The sequence below is a fragment of the Phascolarctos cinereus genome, unplaced genomic scaffold, assembly GCF_003287225.1.
Source record: "Phascolarctos cinereus isolate Bilbo 61053 unplaced genomic scaffold, phaCin_HiC Scaffold_3;HRSCAF=262, whole genome shotgun sequence".
In the NCBI taxonomy this organism is placed as follows: Eukaryota; Metazoa; Chordata; class Mammalia; order Diprotodontia; family Phascolarctidae; genus Phascolarctos; species Phascolarctos cinereus.
Genome location: NW_027555736.1, coordinates 164894755 through 164909773, shown reverse-complemented (window position 1 = coordinate 164909773; position 15019 = coordinate 164894755). Strand labels below are relative to the sequence as shown.

General features: G+C 37.4%; 1 protein-coding gene across 2 annotated transcripts in view; it reads left to right on the top strand.

Annotated features, from left to right (window-relative positions):
- Positions 1-3586: 3586 nt before the first annotated feature.
- The window catches only part of GALK2 (galactokinase 2), a 170521-nt gene continuing 159088 nt past the window's right edge, over positions 3587-15019 (top strand). The window contains exons 1-2 of one of the 2 annotated variants that reach the window (XM_078151262.1): positions 3587-3608; positions 10706-10794. In XM_078151262.1, coding sequence (XP_078007388.1) covers positions 10725-10794 — 70 coding nt within the window. In that variant the 5' untranslated portion in view covers positions 3587-3608; positions 10706-10724. Of the gene's footprint in view, positions 3609-3668; positions 3939-10705; positions 10795-15019 lie in introns of those variants that run through there. The other variant, XM_020978035.2, reaches the window with a different exon arrangement.

Here is a 15019-nt window from a genome sequence, read left to right as displayed (position 1 = left end):
GCCAAGACTGGAGATCATTTCTACGGCCCCACCCAGAATTAAATCCTTTGATCCTGCTCTGGGACCCCAACACCACCCACATTTGCCTCCCCCTCAAGGCCCCTGCTTTTTCTGCCTTTTGTCCTTAGACTGTGTCTCAAGCTCCTCCCTTTTGTAATGATTATAGTAATCTTTCCTTTGCATAGCATTTATTTAAATTCAATTTAAAAAAGCATTTATTAAGTGCCAGCTGAGTGCAGTCTAGGTATGGTGAGACCAGAAAAAAAACCCCATCTTTGCCGTGAAAGAGTTTATATTCAACTAGGAGGAGAGATTGGAGAAACACAGATTAGTAATTGCAAAAAAAAACACAAAGTAATTTTTCTGGGTGACAGTACTAATAACTGGGGATCATGGAAAGCCTATGTAGGGGGTGATACTTGAAGGAAGCTAAAGATTCATAAGGGTAGAAGTGAGGAAAGAGTATGTTCTACGCATGGTAAAAGCAATGGAGGCACTAGATAGAATACTATGTATAGCAAATAGTCTAGTTTGACTGGAAAGCTGAATTTTTAAAGTGGAAAAATCAACATTTCTTACAATTTTGTAATGTTAATATTAGATTTTAAAAAATTAATATTTTGTTTTTACAATCAATGAAAATCAACTTTCTCTTCCATTCTTCACCCTTCTCCCCAAGCCAGTTGAGAAAGAGAACCATTATAAACATGGAACAAATTTCAGCATTGAACATGTCCAAAAAAATTATTGTTTTTGTAGATAGCTAGCTCCGATACTGGATTGCAAATTCCTTGAGGGAGGTATTGCTATTTAATTGGATGTTTCAAAGTATCCAGGATAGAATTTGGGGCAGCTAAGTAGTGAAGTGAATAGAGTGCCAAGCCTGGAGTTAGGTAGACCTGAGCTCAAATTCGACTTCAAACACCAGTTGGACAAGTCACTTAACCCTTTCCTTATCTGTAAAATTAGCTATAAAATGGCAAACTTCTCTAGTGTCTTTGCCAAGAAAACCCCAAATGGGGTCACAAGTCTGACACGACTAGAATAGAGTTTAACAAACAGGAGGGATTTAAGAAACATTAAAAGTTAGAGTTGAACTGAATAGTGAAAGCTTATCTTTAGAGCCTTGGTGAGGAAACAGCTAACAATTTTGGCAAATAATCCAGTCCTAATTGATTTTCCTGAATCCATTCTCTTTCTTCTCTGAAAGGCAGCAGCTAGTGGAGAGGATTGCCTTTAGCTAGGTGGTTCTGGAATAAAATACTGGACCTTGAATTAGAAAGACTTCAGTACAAATCTGGTCTGAGACACATAGTAGCTCTGTAACCTTGGACAAGTCACTTAACCTCTGTCTGCCTTAGTTTGTGCATCTAAAATGTAGACAATAATAGCACCTACCTACTAGGATTCCTCTAAGGATAGAATGAGATATTTGTAAAGTATTTTGTAAACTTAAAACCTTGTAGAAATCCTAGCTATTATTATTTATTTGGGATCAGAGCACCCAAGTTCCAATCCCACCTCTGTCACTACTTAAATAGTGAGAAAACGTATTGATTAATTTCTTTTAGCCTCAGTTTTTTCATCCTTAAAACAAGGGTATTGAAGTCTTTGACCTCTAGGGTCCCTTCTCATTCTAAGTTTATGTACCTATGACCCATCTCTCTAATCTGTCCACAGCTGGAAATCTAAAAATGAGGTATCCGAGGTCCTTTCAGCACTGTATCAGTGACCCTGTGATCCTAAATTCAGGCCTGACCATATTGTATCTCTGCTCAAGAAGCTTCAGAGGCTCGGTATTACCTTTACGTTAAAATGCAAACCCTTCAATGTGTGGTATTTAATGCTCCTCCCTTCAGAGTCCAGCTTCACCCTTCTTTCCAAGCTGATTACACATGACTCCTCACCCACTCTGCTTGCTTGTTGTTTCCTGCACATTCTATTTTCTTCTCAGGTTCTATTCACATACTGCCCTTCCCTTCTAGCCCACTAACTTGAAATGCTTTCCTTTTAACTCCTTTCCCCTCCCTTTCTTCCCTCTCATCTTTTTGGAAGCCTGAGATCCTCTCAAGGCTCAGCTCAAGTTCCTTTTCCTTCAAGATGACTTTCCTAATTGCCCCAGTTATTAGCTTTTCCTCTCCCCTATCACTATGTATTTATTTTGTATATATCCTGTATTTACTTTTATGTAAACACGTATCCACCACTAGAATATAAACTCCTTGGGGTAGGGACTGTGACACTTTGGTATTTAATCTTCAATACTAAACTCAGTGCCCTGGCCCACAGTTAGCTCTTAGCGTTTATTGACTGACTCCAAATCATTTACATCATTTCTCCTTGAAAGAAAAGGCCTTGCCAGTAAGACTGGGAGGAGGGAATTTTGCAGGTAGATTGTTAAGGAGAGATGCAAAAATAGCAGCAGCCTGAATTTTGAATTTTACCCCATTCATCCCCCAACTCTGGCCTTTGAAAATTCTTTAAGAGTAGTTTAAAAGGTGTGAACAGTACTTTAACTTGCTTTCTTTTCAAGGAAGAGAGTCATTCCTATCTAACTACTTTACTAAGCCTTCATAGTGTCTTTACTACTTCTGACCACCACATAAATTACCTAAAAATGTAACTCTTTGGAGAAAAAAATTCACATTTTTTCTCCAAAATTGGGAAGTGGGTGGGAAAAAGCTTACAAGGATGTGAGTAAATATTCTCGGTAGAATTTTTAATTTAACTTTTTTTTTTAAAATTCTGACTATCTCTTGTTAGTAATGCCTCTATTTTGGGTAAGTTTGAGAAACATAATTTTAGCAACATTACTGTAACTTAAAAGCAAAGTATCTGCAGTTCCCACTTGCTTCCATTCCCACACAGCAAAGATGCCACACTGAGTTTTGTGAGTCCAATTTTGTTTCACCAGTTGGCATATTTCCCCCCAAAATAGTATGCTGGTGCATTACTCTCCTGAAATTGACTTCAGACCACATTGTCTTCCTCAAAAAGTATTACAGTACAAATTATAAATCCAAGCACCATCCACGCAGTCCAAAGAAATGTTAGGACTTTAGTGTTTACTCAATAGAGTACATCGTTTAGAGAAAAAAAGTTGAGCTGTTCTCTAAAACTGATTGTGAGAACTCTTCAGCCACTCTCAGCAAAATGGTGTATGTGGGGAATAGGAAGGTGAGAGGGACGGGACAGTGTTGTGCTAAGTCCAATGCCTTTCTCCTTTTGGAGAAGTTTTGAATTTTTAATATTAAATTTTAATGACTTTACAACGTAACTACCACTACAGACGTCATTTTCCCTGTTAAGCTTTGAAGTAAAATTTTCTTTGCGTTCTGTTGGACCCTTCTGTTGACTCTGGGGTGGAGTGATTTATTTGCAAGTGTCCAGGCTATGCAATACCAACCAATATTTTACTTGAAAATGCTGAAGGAGAAAAGCGTAGATTGGAATCAGTGGGCCAGAGGTGTGTGGTTTTGTGGTTTGAGGGGGTGGTACAAGGTGATAATTGTATTCAGACTTCACCTGTATTCAGACTTCACTCTGGGAGTGCCTAGGGGAAATGTCTCCTCAGCTCCACGAGTACTTTACGCGGGGACTCCTGGGAGGTAAGCGTCTGCTTAGCTCTACGTTGCCGGACTTGACGGGGTGGGGGGGGAGGGGGAAGGGAAGGCCCGCTGGGCCAGCTGAGGGAACCCTAAGGCGGAGGTGTTGGAGAGGAGCAGCAAGCTGCAGAACTCGCCTACTCTAAGTAGCCGGACTTCCGCGAAGTACTGCCTATAGTGCCCGGAAGGAAGAAGTTTTTCAGCTGCTGTCAGTCCCATGATTTTCTTAGGAGGCTGCATTTCCAGTGGAAGCGGCTGAAGAGAGAAGGAAGCAGGAGCAATGGCCGCGGAAGGTCCGGGCACGCGTCTGATCCAGGTGGCGGAGCATCCCAGGTGGGAGAATGGGGATCCTGTGCATCGAGCTGCTCGCTCTCGCTTTTTTAAGATTACTTGAGGTCGTGGCCCTGCCCAGTCTTTTCTTCCTTCGTGAATGCTGCATTTGCTCGCTGTCAAGACTTTGTAGAATAATTAAAGGTTTCCCTACTGTTCTGCCAGATGACAGAACAGCAGTCAACCCTCTCCCTCTTTTCCTTTCACCCCAGGGAAAAAATGGATGAGGGAGGTCGGAGCTTGTGCTCGGAAGCAGAAACACTGGTTTTTTCTGTTATTCCAACCCTCCCTTTTTCTTCTTTTGTAGGTTAACCATGAGCAGGCCCATCCTACCTGAAGTTACAACTTTTTTTCCCCTCACACTTTTAGGAAGAATGCCTAAATACCCTTCCCTAAAGCCCAATTCAGATGCCTTGTTATGAAGTGGAGTTACCCTGGGTTCTTGAAGGCCGTGGCCGCTCTACCGACTTGAAATGATTTCCAGCAAGCCCCAAATTGAATTCAGTGTCTGTCATCTGAGAACCAGTTTAATTTCAGAAAATTTATTTTCAAATTGTTAGTCCCAACAACTCAGGAAGAGTATATACTGGGGCCTGGAAAGGTGGTGATCTGGGTGGGTGACTGGATCATTTGAGTATATGCTAAAGTGTCATTTCTCTACAATGTCCTGGTGGTACTATTCGGAGCCTATTCTATTTTCATCAAAAAAACCATTGCAGGAGCTAGTAATTGCAGCTCTAGTCCAAACTGGCTTCACCTGGGCAGTTTTATGATCCCAAGGGAGGACATTTAGATTAAGGAAATAGTGGAGATACTACATAGAAATTGGCTGATCTGTTGCAAAGAAAGATAGGGGGTTTTGCCCTTAAAGAGAGCATATAGACTAGTTAGTTGACATGTTCCATCTATTCCATGAGTCAGTTTTATTTTTTGGAGCGGATTTTTTAGAAAAACTATGATCACTTTATAAGCCAAGCAATTGTTGTTTAAAGTGCTGCTATACAGTTTGTAAATGTGAGACATCGCCCTTCTTCCTTGTCTGACACAAGTTCATTTCACAGTGCCCCAATCCATCCTTCTGTGCATTCGGAAGTGAAGGAAGAGACAATGGTAGAGTAGCTAAAAAGCTGGAGTTATGCAGAAGTTGGATTCTAATACTGAACTGACATTCACTAACTGTGTTCCAGGACAAACTATGTACCCTCTATGTCTTCCATCTATGAAAAGGGAGTAATAATACTTAAACTGATCTTGCAGAGGTATTGTGGAAAACAATAATAGGGGACATTTTCATAGTGCTTTAAAATTTGCAAAGTGTTATATGCACAGTATTTCATTTTAGTTTCACAGCAACCTTGGGAAGTAGTTGCAGCAGGTGTCCCATTTTACAAATGAAGAATCTGAACCGCAGGTTAAATGCCTGTATTTAATGGCCAGAAAGCTAAGTATCAGAGGCAGGATCTGAACCCAGTGTTTGTTGCTTCAGTTCAAGATTCTATATAAGTCTTAAAACACTATAGAAATGTGTTTTCTAGACTTCTTCCCATTCCAGAATCCCTGCCTTGAAACTGACAAACCATTTACTACTGCTGGAAACCAAGAGGGAATGAATGGATCACTTTGATATTCTCAGTTTACAGGTTGTTGATGGTGTACTTGTAAGTATCTTTTACTTTTGCTAGGAAAGGAGTGAAATTTTATTTATTTCAATCTTGTAGTAGCTACTGGTCAAGAGTCTCCATTTATCTTTTTGGGAATGTCTCTGTCTTTGTTTTCTTTGACTGGCAAAAGAAAGGAACAAAGATAAAGCTGAGTCCTTGAGAACTACAGGACTTATCTCACCTCTAGGGTGAAAAAAGATTTTGCGAAATATAGTAGTTCTTGGTTTTTCAAGAACTGAAGAAGTAATTTAGGAGTTTGAAATTCTTGGCTGGCTCTTTATATTGGGGGATGTTTTTGGTAAAATCCACATACTTCCCAGCTGGATGTGGTGGAGGGAGACTACGCTAATCACCCATATATGTGAAGGATTTTTTTTTTTTGCTAAGAATTTCATAATATAGGCAATTCCTTCTAACAATGTAGATCAGCAACTATTCCACAATTTATACTCTTGGAGAATTCTCTGGTGGCACTGATATGTTATCAATGGTGTCATAATGGAACTTTTTGAGGGGACCCAAGAGGGTCAGTACTCACCAATCTGTTCTTGAGATGATAGCCATAAGGAATCAATTAAGAGTGAATCAAGGAGATTGCAGGGTGGAGAGCATCTACAAGAGGTTCCTTGTATATGTGTTTTAGGGAAGCATTAATAAGCCAAATATTCAATATATCATTGTATGAAACAGAAAGGAAGGTGGCTGTTCATTAAACACAGGTGGTTATGCAAAAATGAATAGTATACTTGTTAGAGAAAAATGTATATTCTTAGCTATAGCAGACAAGTAAGGGAGTTATCCTTCCAGTAGAGCTAATTTCACTAAATCAAAGAAATCTGCTCATACAGGGAGGAGAACTTTCCCAAGGTACTGGCATCTTCCACCTTTAGCAGCTAAGTCTTTATACCAGTAAGAAGTGAAAATGAGACGCTGAAAGACATTAACTGCTACATCTGGTCTTGTATTTCACTAGGGGTTATTTACAGCAAAAAGGCTCATACAGAACCACATGGAGTCAGCATGGCTTGGAGCAGGGTTGTTTCTATGAAGGAGAAAGTCTATGTGTTATACAAACATGTCAAGAAGTTCTTGGTGCAATACCAGGGAATTTCGAAAGGGATATAAAAACAAAAGAGGCTCGCTGGAAACTTGTTAAAGTCAGTCTGAGCTTCATCTGTGGTGGGTAATTTATTAGTTCACTTTTCACATGATATTAAAGTCAAATAGAATGGATTCTCAGAGCAGTGGCCAAGGAGTCAGAAGAAACTGAGTTCAAATCTTTAGATACTTGCCAGCTATGTGACCCTGGGCAAGTCACTTAACCTTGATTGCCTAAAACAACAACCAAAAAATCCAAAACAAACAAACAAAAGAATGGATTCCTAGGGGCTGCAGATCATCTTTGAAATCCACAAATTTATATTATTTATGTTGTATGTATTTTTATTTTGTTAAACATTTCCCACTTACATTTTAATCTGGTTTTGGCTCACACCTCTGGGTTAAATGAATTCGAGTGCCATGGCCTATATATGTTAGTGGCAATACCAGAGTCCATGTCCAGCACTTTATGTATTGTGATAGGATATCATGAAATAATGTATCTTTTTAATGAAGTCTCTACCTTGTACATAGGTGCCTAGTAAATATTCTTTAAATTAAATGGAATATGATAGGCGCATTTCAGCATATGTGAAATGTTTCTAAGAATTCTATGATACTTTAATTTTTTGGAAAGGAATGGATGTGATAGATGCAAATAATACACATTGCTGAAAAATGCAACAATAGTTTCTTAGCTTTTCCTCCCTAAACAGATCAACATTTTTCCAGTGACCTATATATATGTATACATATATGTCACTATGTTCATACACAGCCATTTATTATTTTGTAGCTAGGTGGTAAAGTGGATAGAACTCCGGGCTGATGGCAGAAAGACCTGAGTTCAAATATATCTTTAGACACTTGCTAGCTGTAGGACCCTAGGCAGGTCACTTAACCCTGTTTGCCTCAGTTTCCTCATCAATCAAATAAGGATAATAATAACACCTACCCCAGGGGTGGTTGTGAGAATCAAATGAGATAACAAAAGTGCTTAGCACAGTGCTTGGCACATAGCTCTATATAAATTTTAGCTTTATTATGTTATAATAATTGTTACTGTTGTTATCTTAAGTGTTAGGCATTGTACTTAGTGCTGGAGAAACAAAGGGAAAATGAAATCCAGGAATTTTTAATCAAATGAATTAACATATGTAAAGTGCTTTGTAAACCTTAAAGTGCTATGTAAATGTTAGCTATTATTATTTAATAGCAGGGCACATCTAGAATTGGAAAACACATTAGCTTTTTAAAAGAGGCGCAAGTTGCTATATAGAGAACGCAAATATACATAAAAATATCACCCTACTTATAGAATGAGAGCAAAATTTACAAACTGCAAAAGCATTTAATAAAGTGCAGGGACATAAAATTTTATTTCCTTTGATATAACCTTCTCCAGGGTCCTGGAAGTAATAATTTTTTCAAACAAAGCTTCATAGTAGTCCAATGAGATGTTAGGGTCTGCTAGCCTGATTTTTGAAAGGGAAAATTGAAGTAGAGGTTAGACATCTTGTCTTTGGTCAGGTCTGCCACATAAAATCTTATTTCCTAATCTCAGTGCTGGGGCCCTTCCTTATCTCATAGAACAGCAAGATGCATCTAGAGCTGTCTTTCCCTTAGGCCCAAAGTTGAAATCCATGCTCATTCAAAGGTAGTTCCACCCACAAATTTGTTTCCTTAAGCTCAGTCTCTAGCACTGCTATCAAAGAAATCTTAAGTCAGAGCATTCAGAGCCTCATAGTCAGCAGTTTGTTTCAAAGAGTTATACTGGCAAATTCCTCCATGAACAGTGGGACCTTTGTGGAAACTTTTCATACTGAAAGAGGTCATTAGACTGCTTTTTGGCACTTTGGACGGCAGTATATTTGAAAGGCTAGTTTGTTCCCAGTGACCAGTATATAGTGTAGCTACTTCCCAAATTATAAGTGTGAAATATGGTGTATTATTGGAGAGTTATAGATACAGAGACACACTGAATAAATAGAATGCTCACAATAGAGAAGAAAAATGAAGTTGAATCCTAGAATAATATTGTTGGGTCTTTAGAGTTCATTTTGTCTAACCCTTACTTGGAACAATAATTCTCTCCAATCATCTAGCTGCCCCAGGAAGACTGATTGTGATAGGTGGAACTTTCTACTTCCCAAGGTTGGCCATTCTTTTTGTGTTCAGGAAGTTCTTCTTTCTAGGAAGACAGATTTCAGGAAAATATAACTTTCAGCCTATTGGTTCATGTTCTGGCCTTGAAGGTCAAGAAGGATTAGATTTTATTCTCCCTTCTACATGATAGTCCTTCAAATGCTTGAAGATAATTATCAGTTCCCCTCACTCTCAAAGAAGTCTCTCTAAACAAAACATCCCCAGGTCCTGCTGAATTATGGAGCACCTTGAATACCAGACAAATGAATGTGAACTTTAATTGGTAGATAATGGGGAACCAGTGAATATTTTTGAGTAAAAGCATGATGTAACCACATTTATGCATAAGGAAGTTTAGTCTGTTAGAGATTTGGAGGATGGGTTGGAAGTGGGAGAGGGACCATTATAATATTTCAGGCTGGTGATAGTGAGAGCCTTTATAAGGGTGGTGCTGAAAGGAATAAAAAAGAGATAGTGGAGATGAGATATTATGGAAATAGAATGTATACAACTCGGCGACTAATTGAATATAAGATAATAGATTTAGAAATTGAAGGGACCTTTTAAGTTCGTTATTTAGTATGCAACTCCTTCATTTTATAGATTAGGTAACTGAGATCCAGAGAGGCTGAATAAGTGGTCTGAGGTCACACAAGTAGTAACTTGCAAAGCCAGAATTCAGACACTGGTCTTCTGATTCCAAAGTCAGCCCTTTCCTCTGTACCACTTTCATATGAGATGAGTGAGAAGAAAGGGTCTTGAATGTGGAAGATTGGATGAATGGTAGTGCCACTAACAAAAATGATGAAGTCAGAAGCAGGAGTAGGTTTTTGGGGAAAGATGTAAATATAATTTTGAGTAAGGAAGTGGGATGGTTACAAACCAGGAATGAGAGATGAGATATTTAGTACATTGATAACTCCGGAAGTATTGAAAGAATAAGCAAAGAGCTTCCTGTGTGTGTGAGATCTTCAGAGGATTTATGGAAAGGTGAGCAAGAATCATCCCAGGTAAAAAGGTGTAGAAAGTTGCCTTCTGCATTGAGAGTACAAATATCAGTGAAATCATAGTATCAAAGTATCATCATATCAAGAAAATGAACAGATGTTTATGTCTTTCTGCTATTTAAAAAAGAAAAATATTACATGGAAAGCTACAGTTGTCTTTCTCTTTGCTTTATTTCTTCTCTCCAGTCCATGTTGAATATGCCTTCCTAAATAAGTTTTATCAGATTTAGACAGATCTTTTACAATAACATGTTGCTACCCAAAAGGTATTATACTCTTTGAATTATTTGTAACTTTCTTTTGAGATTGTGATATTCCATGATTTGCAGACATGATTTGGCAACAAAAAGTAGTTTGAGGTCATCTGTTCCGTTTCCTATTTGTAGGAAATGACTGGCAACTATTTAATGAAGTTATTTGTTTTAGAAAAGTTCATAATTGCTTTCTTGTGACTTTGGGAAATAAAGCTCTGAGGGAGGAAAATTCCAAGTAAATTTTAGTTGATTTATAGCGGGAAGATATTGCTTTTCTTTTTCAAAAGAAGAACCACTAATAATGTTTTTTGAGTGCTGTAAAGTTAATAAAGCATTCCCCCCCCAAAAAAAAACCCCTCTGAAGTAGGTAATTCACATATCGTTATCCCTGGTTTACAAACGTGGAAACTGAGGTCCACAGGAGTCAAAATGGTATTTCCTGTAATCATACAACAAATAAGTGTCAAAGCCTAGATTTGAATTTTGGTTTCCTGGTTCCAAGAACAGTGTTATTTCTGCTATACCATAGTGCTAGTTGAAATATGCATGTGTTTTTATTCTTAGTTCAAAAATATTCTGAGATATTTCACTTTGCCTTTCAGACTGTTAAAGCTGAAGGAGATGTTCATTTCCAAGTTTGGATCCATACCTGAGTTTTATGTTCGAGCACCAGGACGAGTCAATTTAATAGGTACTTAGAAATTCATTCTCAATTTTTTTGCTGTAAAATACAAAACTGGCAAATTCGAAATTTGTTCATATTTTGGTCTCTATTTTTCTTTGGGGGAGGGGAGTTGAGGAAACAGATTATATGAAATATGTGGTTGTGGGAGTGCTTAAGCCTCCCTCAGAGGCTCACTTTTTAAACCCATGTTTCAAGTTGTTTGTCTTTTCATTACTTCATTTGTGTATTTGTTTATACAGGATAACCTGACATAAAAAAATTTTATGAGGTTGATGTGATTTAGAAATTTCCCTTATGTTGTACTCCAAATCTATAGTCCTTATTACATAATTTAGGTAGAATTATATAGTCTTTGCCAAGAAAACCACATACAGGGTCACAGACAATTGGATATGATGACACATTTAAATTTAATCTGCCTTATTAACATTTTCTCTATCACTTAAGTCTAGACAACCAACAACAAAAAATTAATTTGTAGCATCTGTTGATTTCTGAAGTATAAAATGCTCAAAATGAAAATTTACAGCTAGGTCTTTTGAGTCAGCTTCAGCTGGCTCCAGCACACTCTTGACTAGGAGAATACTTAAGAAGTTATCTGAATCAGTGATTTTATTTTATTTATTTTTTTACATGTGGTATGATCTATGTTCTGGAGGTCATTGACTATCTTCCTCCTGGCAGTCTGCAGGCTAGTCTCTTGTAACATTAATGTTTATTGTATGCCATTTCCTGCTCTGTTGAGATCACATGGCTGAGTACCTATTACCCATGGATCTGCATCAGAGTGATCTTTCACAAGGAAAAGTAGGTAGCTCATAGATGTAAAGCTGGAGAGGCTTTCAGTGGCTGTCTCAGCCCAACCTCTCAGGTTTTTATAGCTCATATGGATTTAGTTACCATTTCTTTGCTGATAATTTTAAAATCTACCTTTCTTGTCCCAGGGTCTCTGCTGATTTCCAATCTTTTATCTCCAACTGCCTTTCAGACATCTCAGATTGGATGTCCAGTAGATATCTTAAACAACATGTCCAAAACAGAACTCATTATCTTTCCTCCTACTTCCTCCTCCTCCCCCCTCCTACTTTTCTTGTTACTATAGAGAACACTGTTCTCTCAGTCTCTCAGGCCTGCAGTCTAGATTCTCACCCAGTCATCTTGGACTCCTCATTGTCTCTTACACCTCTCTTTCCCTTCTCATATCCAAGCTATTGCTAAGGTTTGTTTATTTCACTTTTGCACCATCTTCAAATATGCCCCTTTCTGTCCTCTGACACTGCCACCACTCTGGTACAGGCCTTCATCACCTCATGCTTGGATTATTGAAGTAGTCGGTATTATTATTATTATTATTGCTGTAGGTGGGTTTGCTTGTCTCAAACCTCTCCTTCTCCAATCCATTCTCTATTCAGCCACTAAAGTGATTTTCCTAAAATGCAGGTTTTTTCATGTCATTCCCTGCTTGGTAAACTCCAGTGGACTTTATTGCTTACAGGATCATGTTCTGTTTGGCTTTTAAAGCCTTCATAACCTAGCTCCCTCATACCTTTCGTGTCTTCTTATGCTTTACTTCCTGACATGTACTCTGATACAGTGAACCCTCCTGGCTGTTACTTGAACAAGATGCTCCATATCTTGGGTCTGGCGATTTTTCCTAGCTTCCCCCATGCCTGGAATACTCCCTTTCTTCTACTTTGACTACTGACCTCCCTGGCTTTAAGTCTCAGCTAAAATTCTACCTTCTACTGGAAAGCTTTTCCCAGCCCTGCTTAATTGTAATGCTTTCCCTCTGTTAATTATTTCCTATTTATGTAGCTTTCTTTGTATATGTATTTTTTGCATGTTGTCACCCTTGTTAGATTGTAAGTTCCCTGAGATCAGGGACTATTTTTTGTCCCTTTTTGTATCCTCAGTGCTTAGCACTGTGTCTCCTATGTAGTAGATGCTTAATGACTGTTTATCCATTGATAACAGAAGGCTTTCATAATTTGGTGAAATTTATTGACTGTAGTAAGTAATAAATATTTATTGGATGAATTGTCATAGACCTAATCAACTTATCTAATTACTCTGTAATTTTGGGAACTCTTGAAAAGAAATCTATAACTGGTTTGGTCAATGTTTCTCCTGTTTCAACCCCACCATGTTAACTTTCCCATTTGTTTTTTAAATTTTTTTTTATTTCATTAAGTATTTCCCAATTACATGTCAATTTTTTAAATAATCATTTTAAAAAATTTTGAATTCCAGATTCTTTCTCTCCCTCCCCTTCCTCCTCCTTGAGAAAGCAAGCAATTTGATATTGATCATGCATATGAAGTCATTCAAAACATATTTCCATATTAGCCATGTTTCAGAAGAAAACACAAAAAATAAAACAGTTAAAATAAGGAGAGTTACAAATTATGCTTCAATATGCATTTAGAGTCCATTAGTTTCTTCTGTGGAGGTAGATAGCATTTTTCATCATGGGTCCTTTGGAATTGTCTTGAGTCATTGTTTTGATCATAGTAGCTGAGTCTTTCACAGTTGATCATACTGTATTGTTACTGTGTACAAAATTCTGGTTTTGCTCATTTTACTTTGCATGTCTTCCTGAGTTTTTCTGAAACCATCTTGCTCGTTTCTGATAGTGCAATAGTATTCCAACATAATCACATACCACAGCTTGTTCAGCCATTTCCCAATTGATGGTTCAATTTCCAATTCTTTGCCACCACAAAAAGAGCTGTTATAAATATTTTTGTACATAAAGGTCCTTTTCCTTAAATCTCTGGTATATAGACCCAGTAGTGGTATTGCTGGGTTAAAGGGTCTGCACAGTTTGATAGCCTTTTGGACGTAGTTCCAAATTGTTCTCCAGAATGATTGGATCACTTCACAACTCCACCAATAATGCATTAGTGTCTCAATTTTTCCACATCCTCTCCAACGTTTGTTATTTACTTTTCTATCTTATTAGCCAGTTGATAGGTATGAAGTGGTAACTCAAAGTTGTTTTACTTTGCATTTCTCTAATCAGTAGTGATTTAGAGCATTTTTTCATATGGCTATAGGTAGCTTTGATTTTTTTATCTGAAACCTGCCAGTTCATATCCTTTGACCATTTTATCAATAGGGAAATGGCTTCTGTTCTTATAAATTTGACTCAGTTCTCTATTTAGAAATAAGGACTTTGTCAGAGAAATTTGCTATAAAATTTTCCCGCCAGTTTTGTTTTCCTTCTAACCTTGGCTAAATTGATTTTGTTTCTGCAGCCCCTTTTTAAATTAATATAATCAAACTTATCCATTTTATATCCTACAGTGCCCTCTGTCTCTTGTTTAGTTATAGATTCTTCCCTTATCCATAGACCTGACAGGTAAATGATTTCGTGCTCCTCTGTTTTGCTTATGGTATCACTCTTTCTGTCTAATCATGGATGTACCCATTTTGACCTTAACTTGATGTACAGTGTGAAATGTTGGTCTATACCTAGACTCTGCCAAACTACTTTCCAGTTTTCTCAGCAGTTTTTTTTTCTTCCAAATAATGAGTTATTGTCTCAAAAGCTCGGCTCTTTGGGTTTATCAAAGACTAGATTATTATGTTAATTTAATACTCTATGGTATCCCTAATCTTTTCCACTGATCCACCACTCTATTTCTTAGCCAGTACCAAATTGTTTTGATGATTATCAATTCATAATACAATTTGAGATCTTGGATTGGTAAGCCACCTTTTTAAAAAATTGATTTTCTTAATATTCTTGACATTTTATTCTTCTAGATGAATTTTGTTGTTCTTTTTTCTAACTCTATAAGATAGGTTTTTTTTGTGGTTTGATTGGTATGACACTGAATAAATAAATAAATTTAGGTAGGATTGTCATTTTTATTATATTGGCTGTGCCTACCCATAAGCAATTGATATTTCTCTACTTGTGTTGATAGACTTTATTTGTATGAAAAGTGTTTTGTAATTATGTTCATATAGTTCCTGGGTTTGTCCTGGTGGGTAAACTCCTCAGTGTTTTATATTGCCTACAGTTATTTTAAATGGAATTTCTCATTCTGTCTCTTTTTGCTGGGTTCTGTAGAAATGCTGATGACTTATATGGGTTTGTTTTATGTCCTGCAACTTTGCTAAAGTTAATTATTTCAACTAGTTTTTTAGTTGATTCTCAAGGTTTCTCTAACTATACCATCATATCATCTGTCTGCAAAAAGTAGTAGTTATCTATTATCTATTC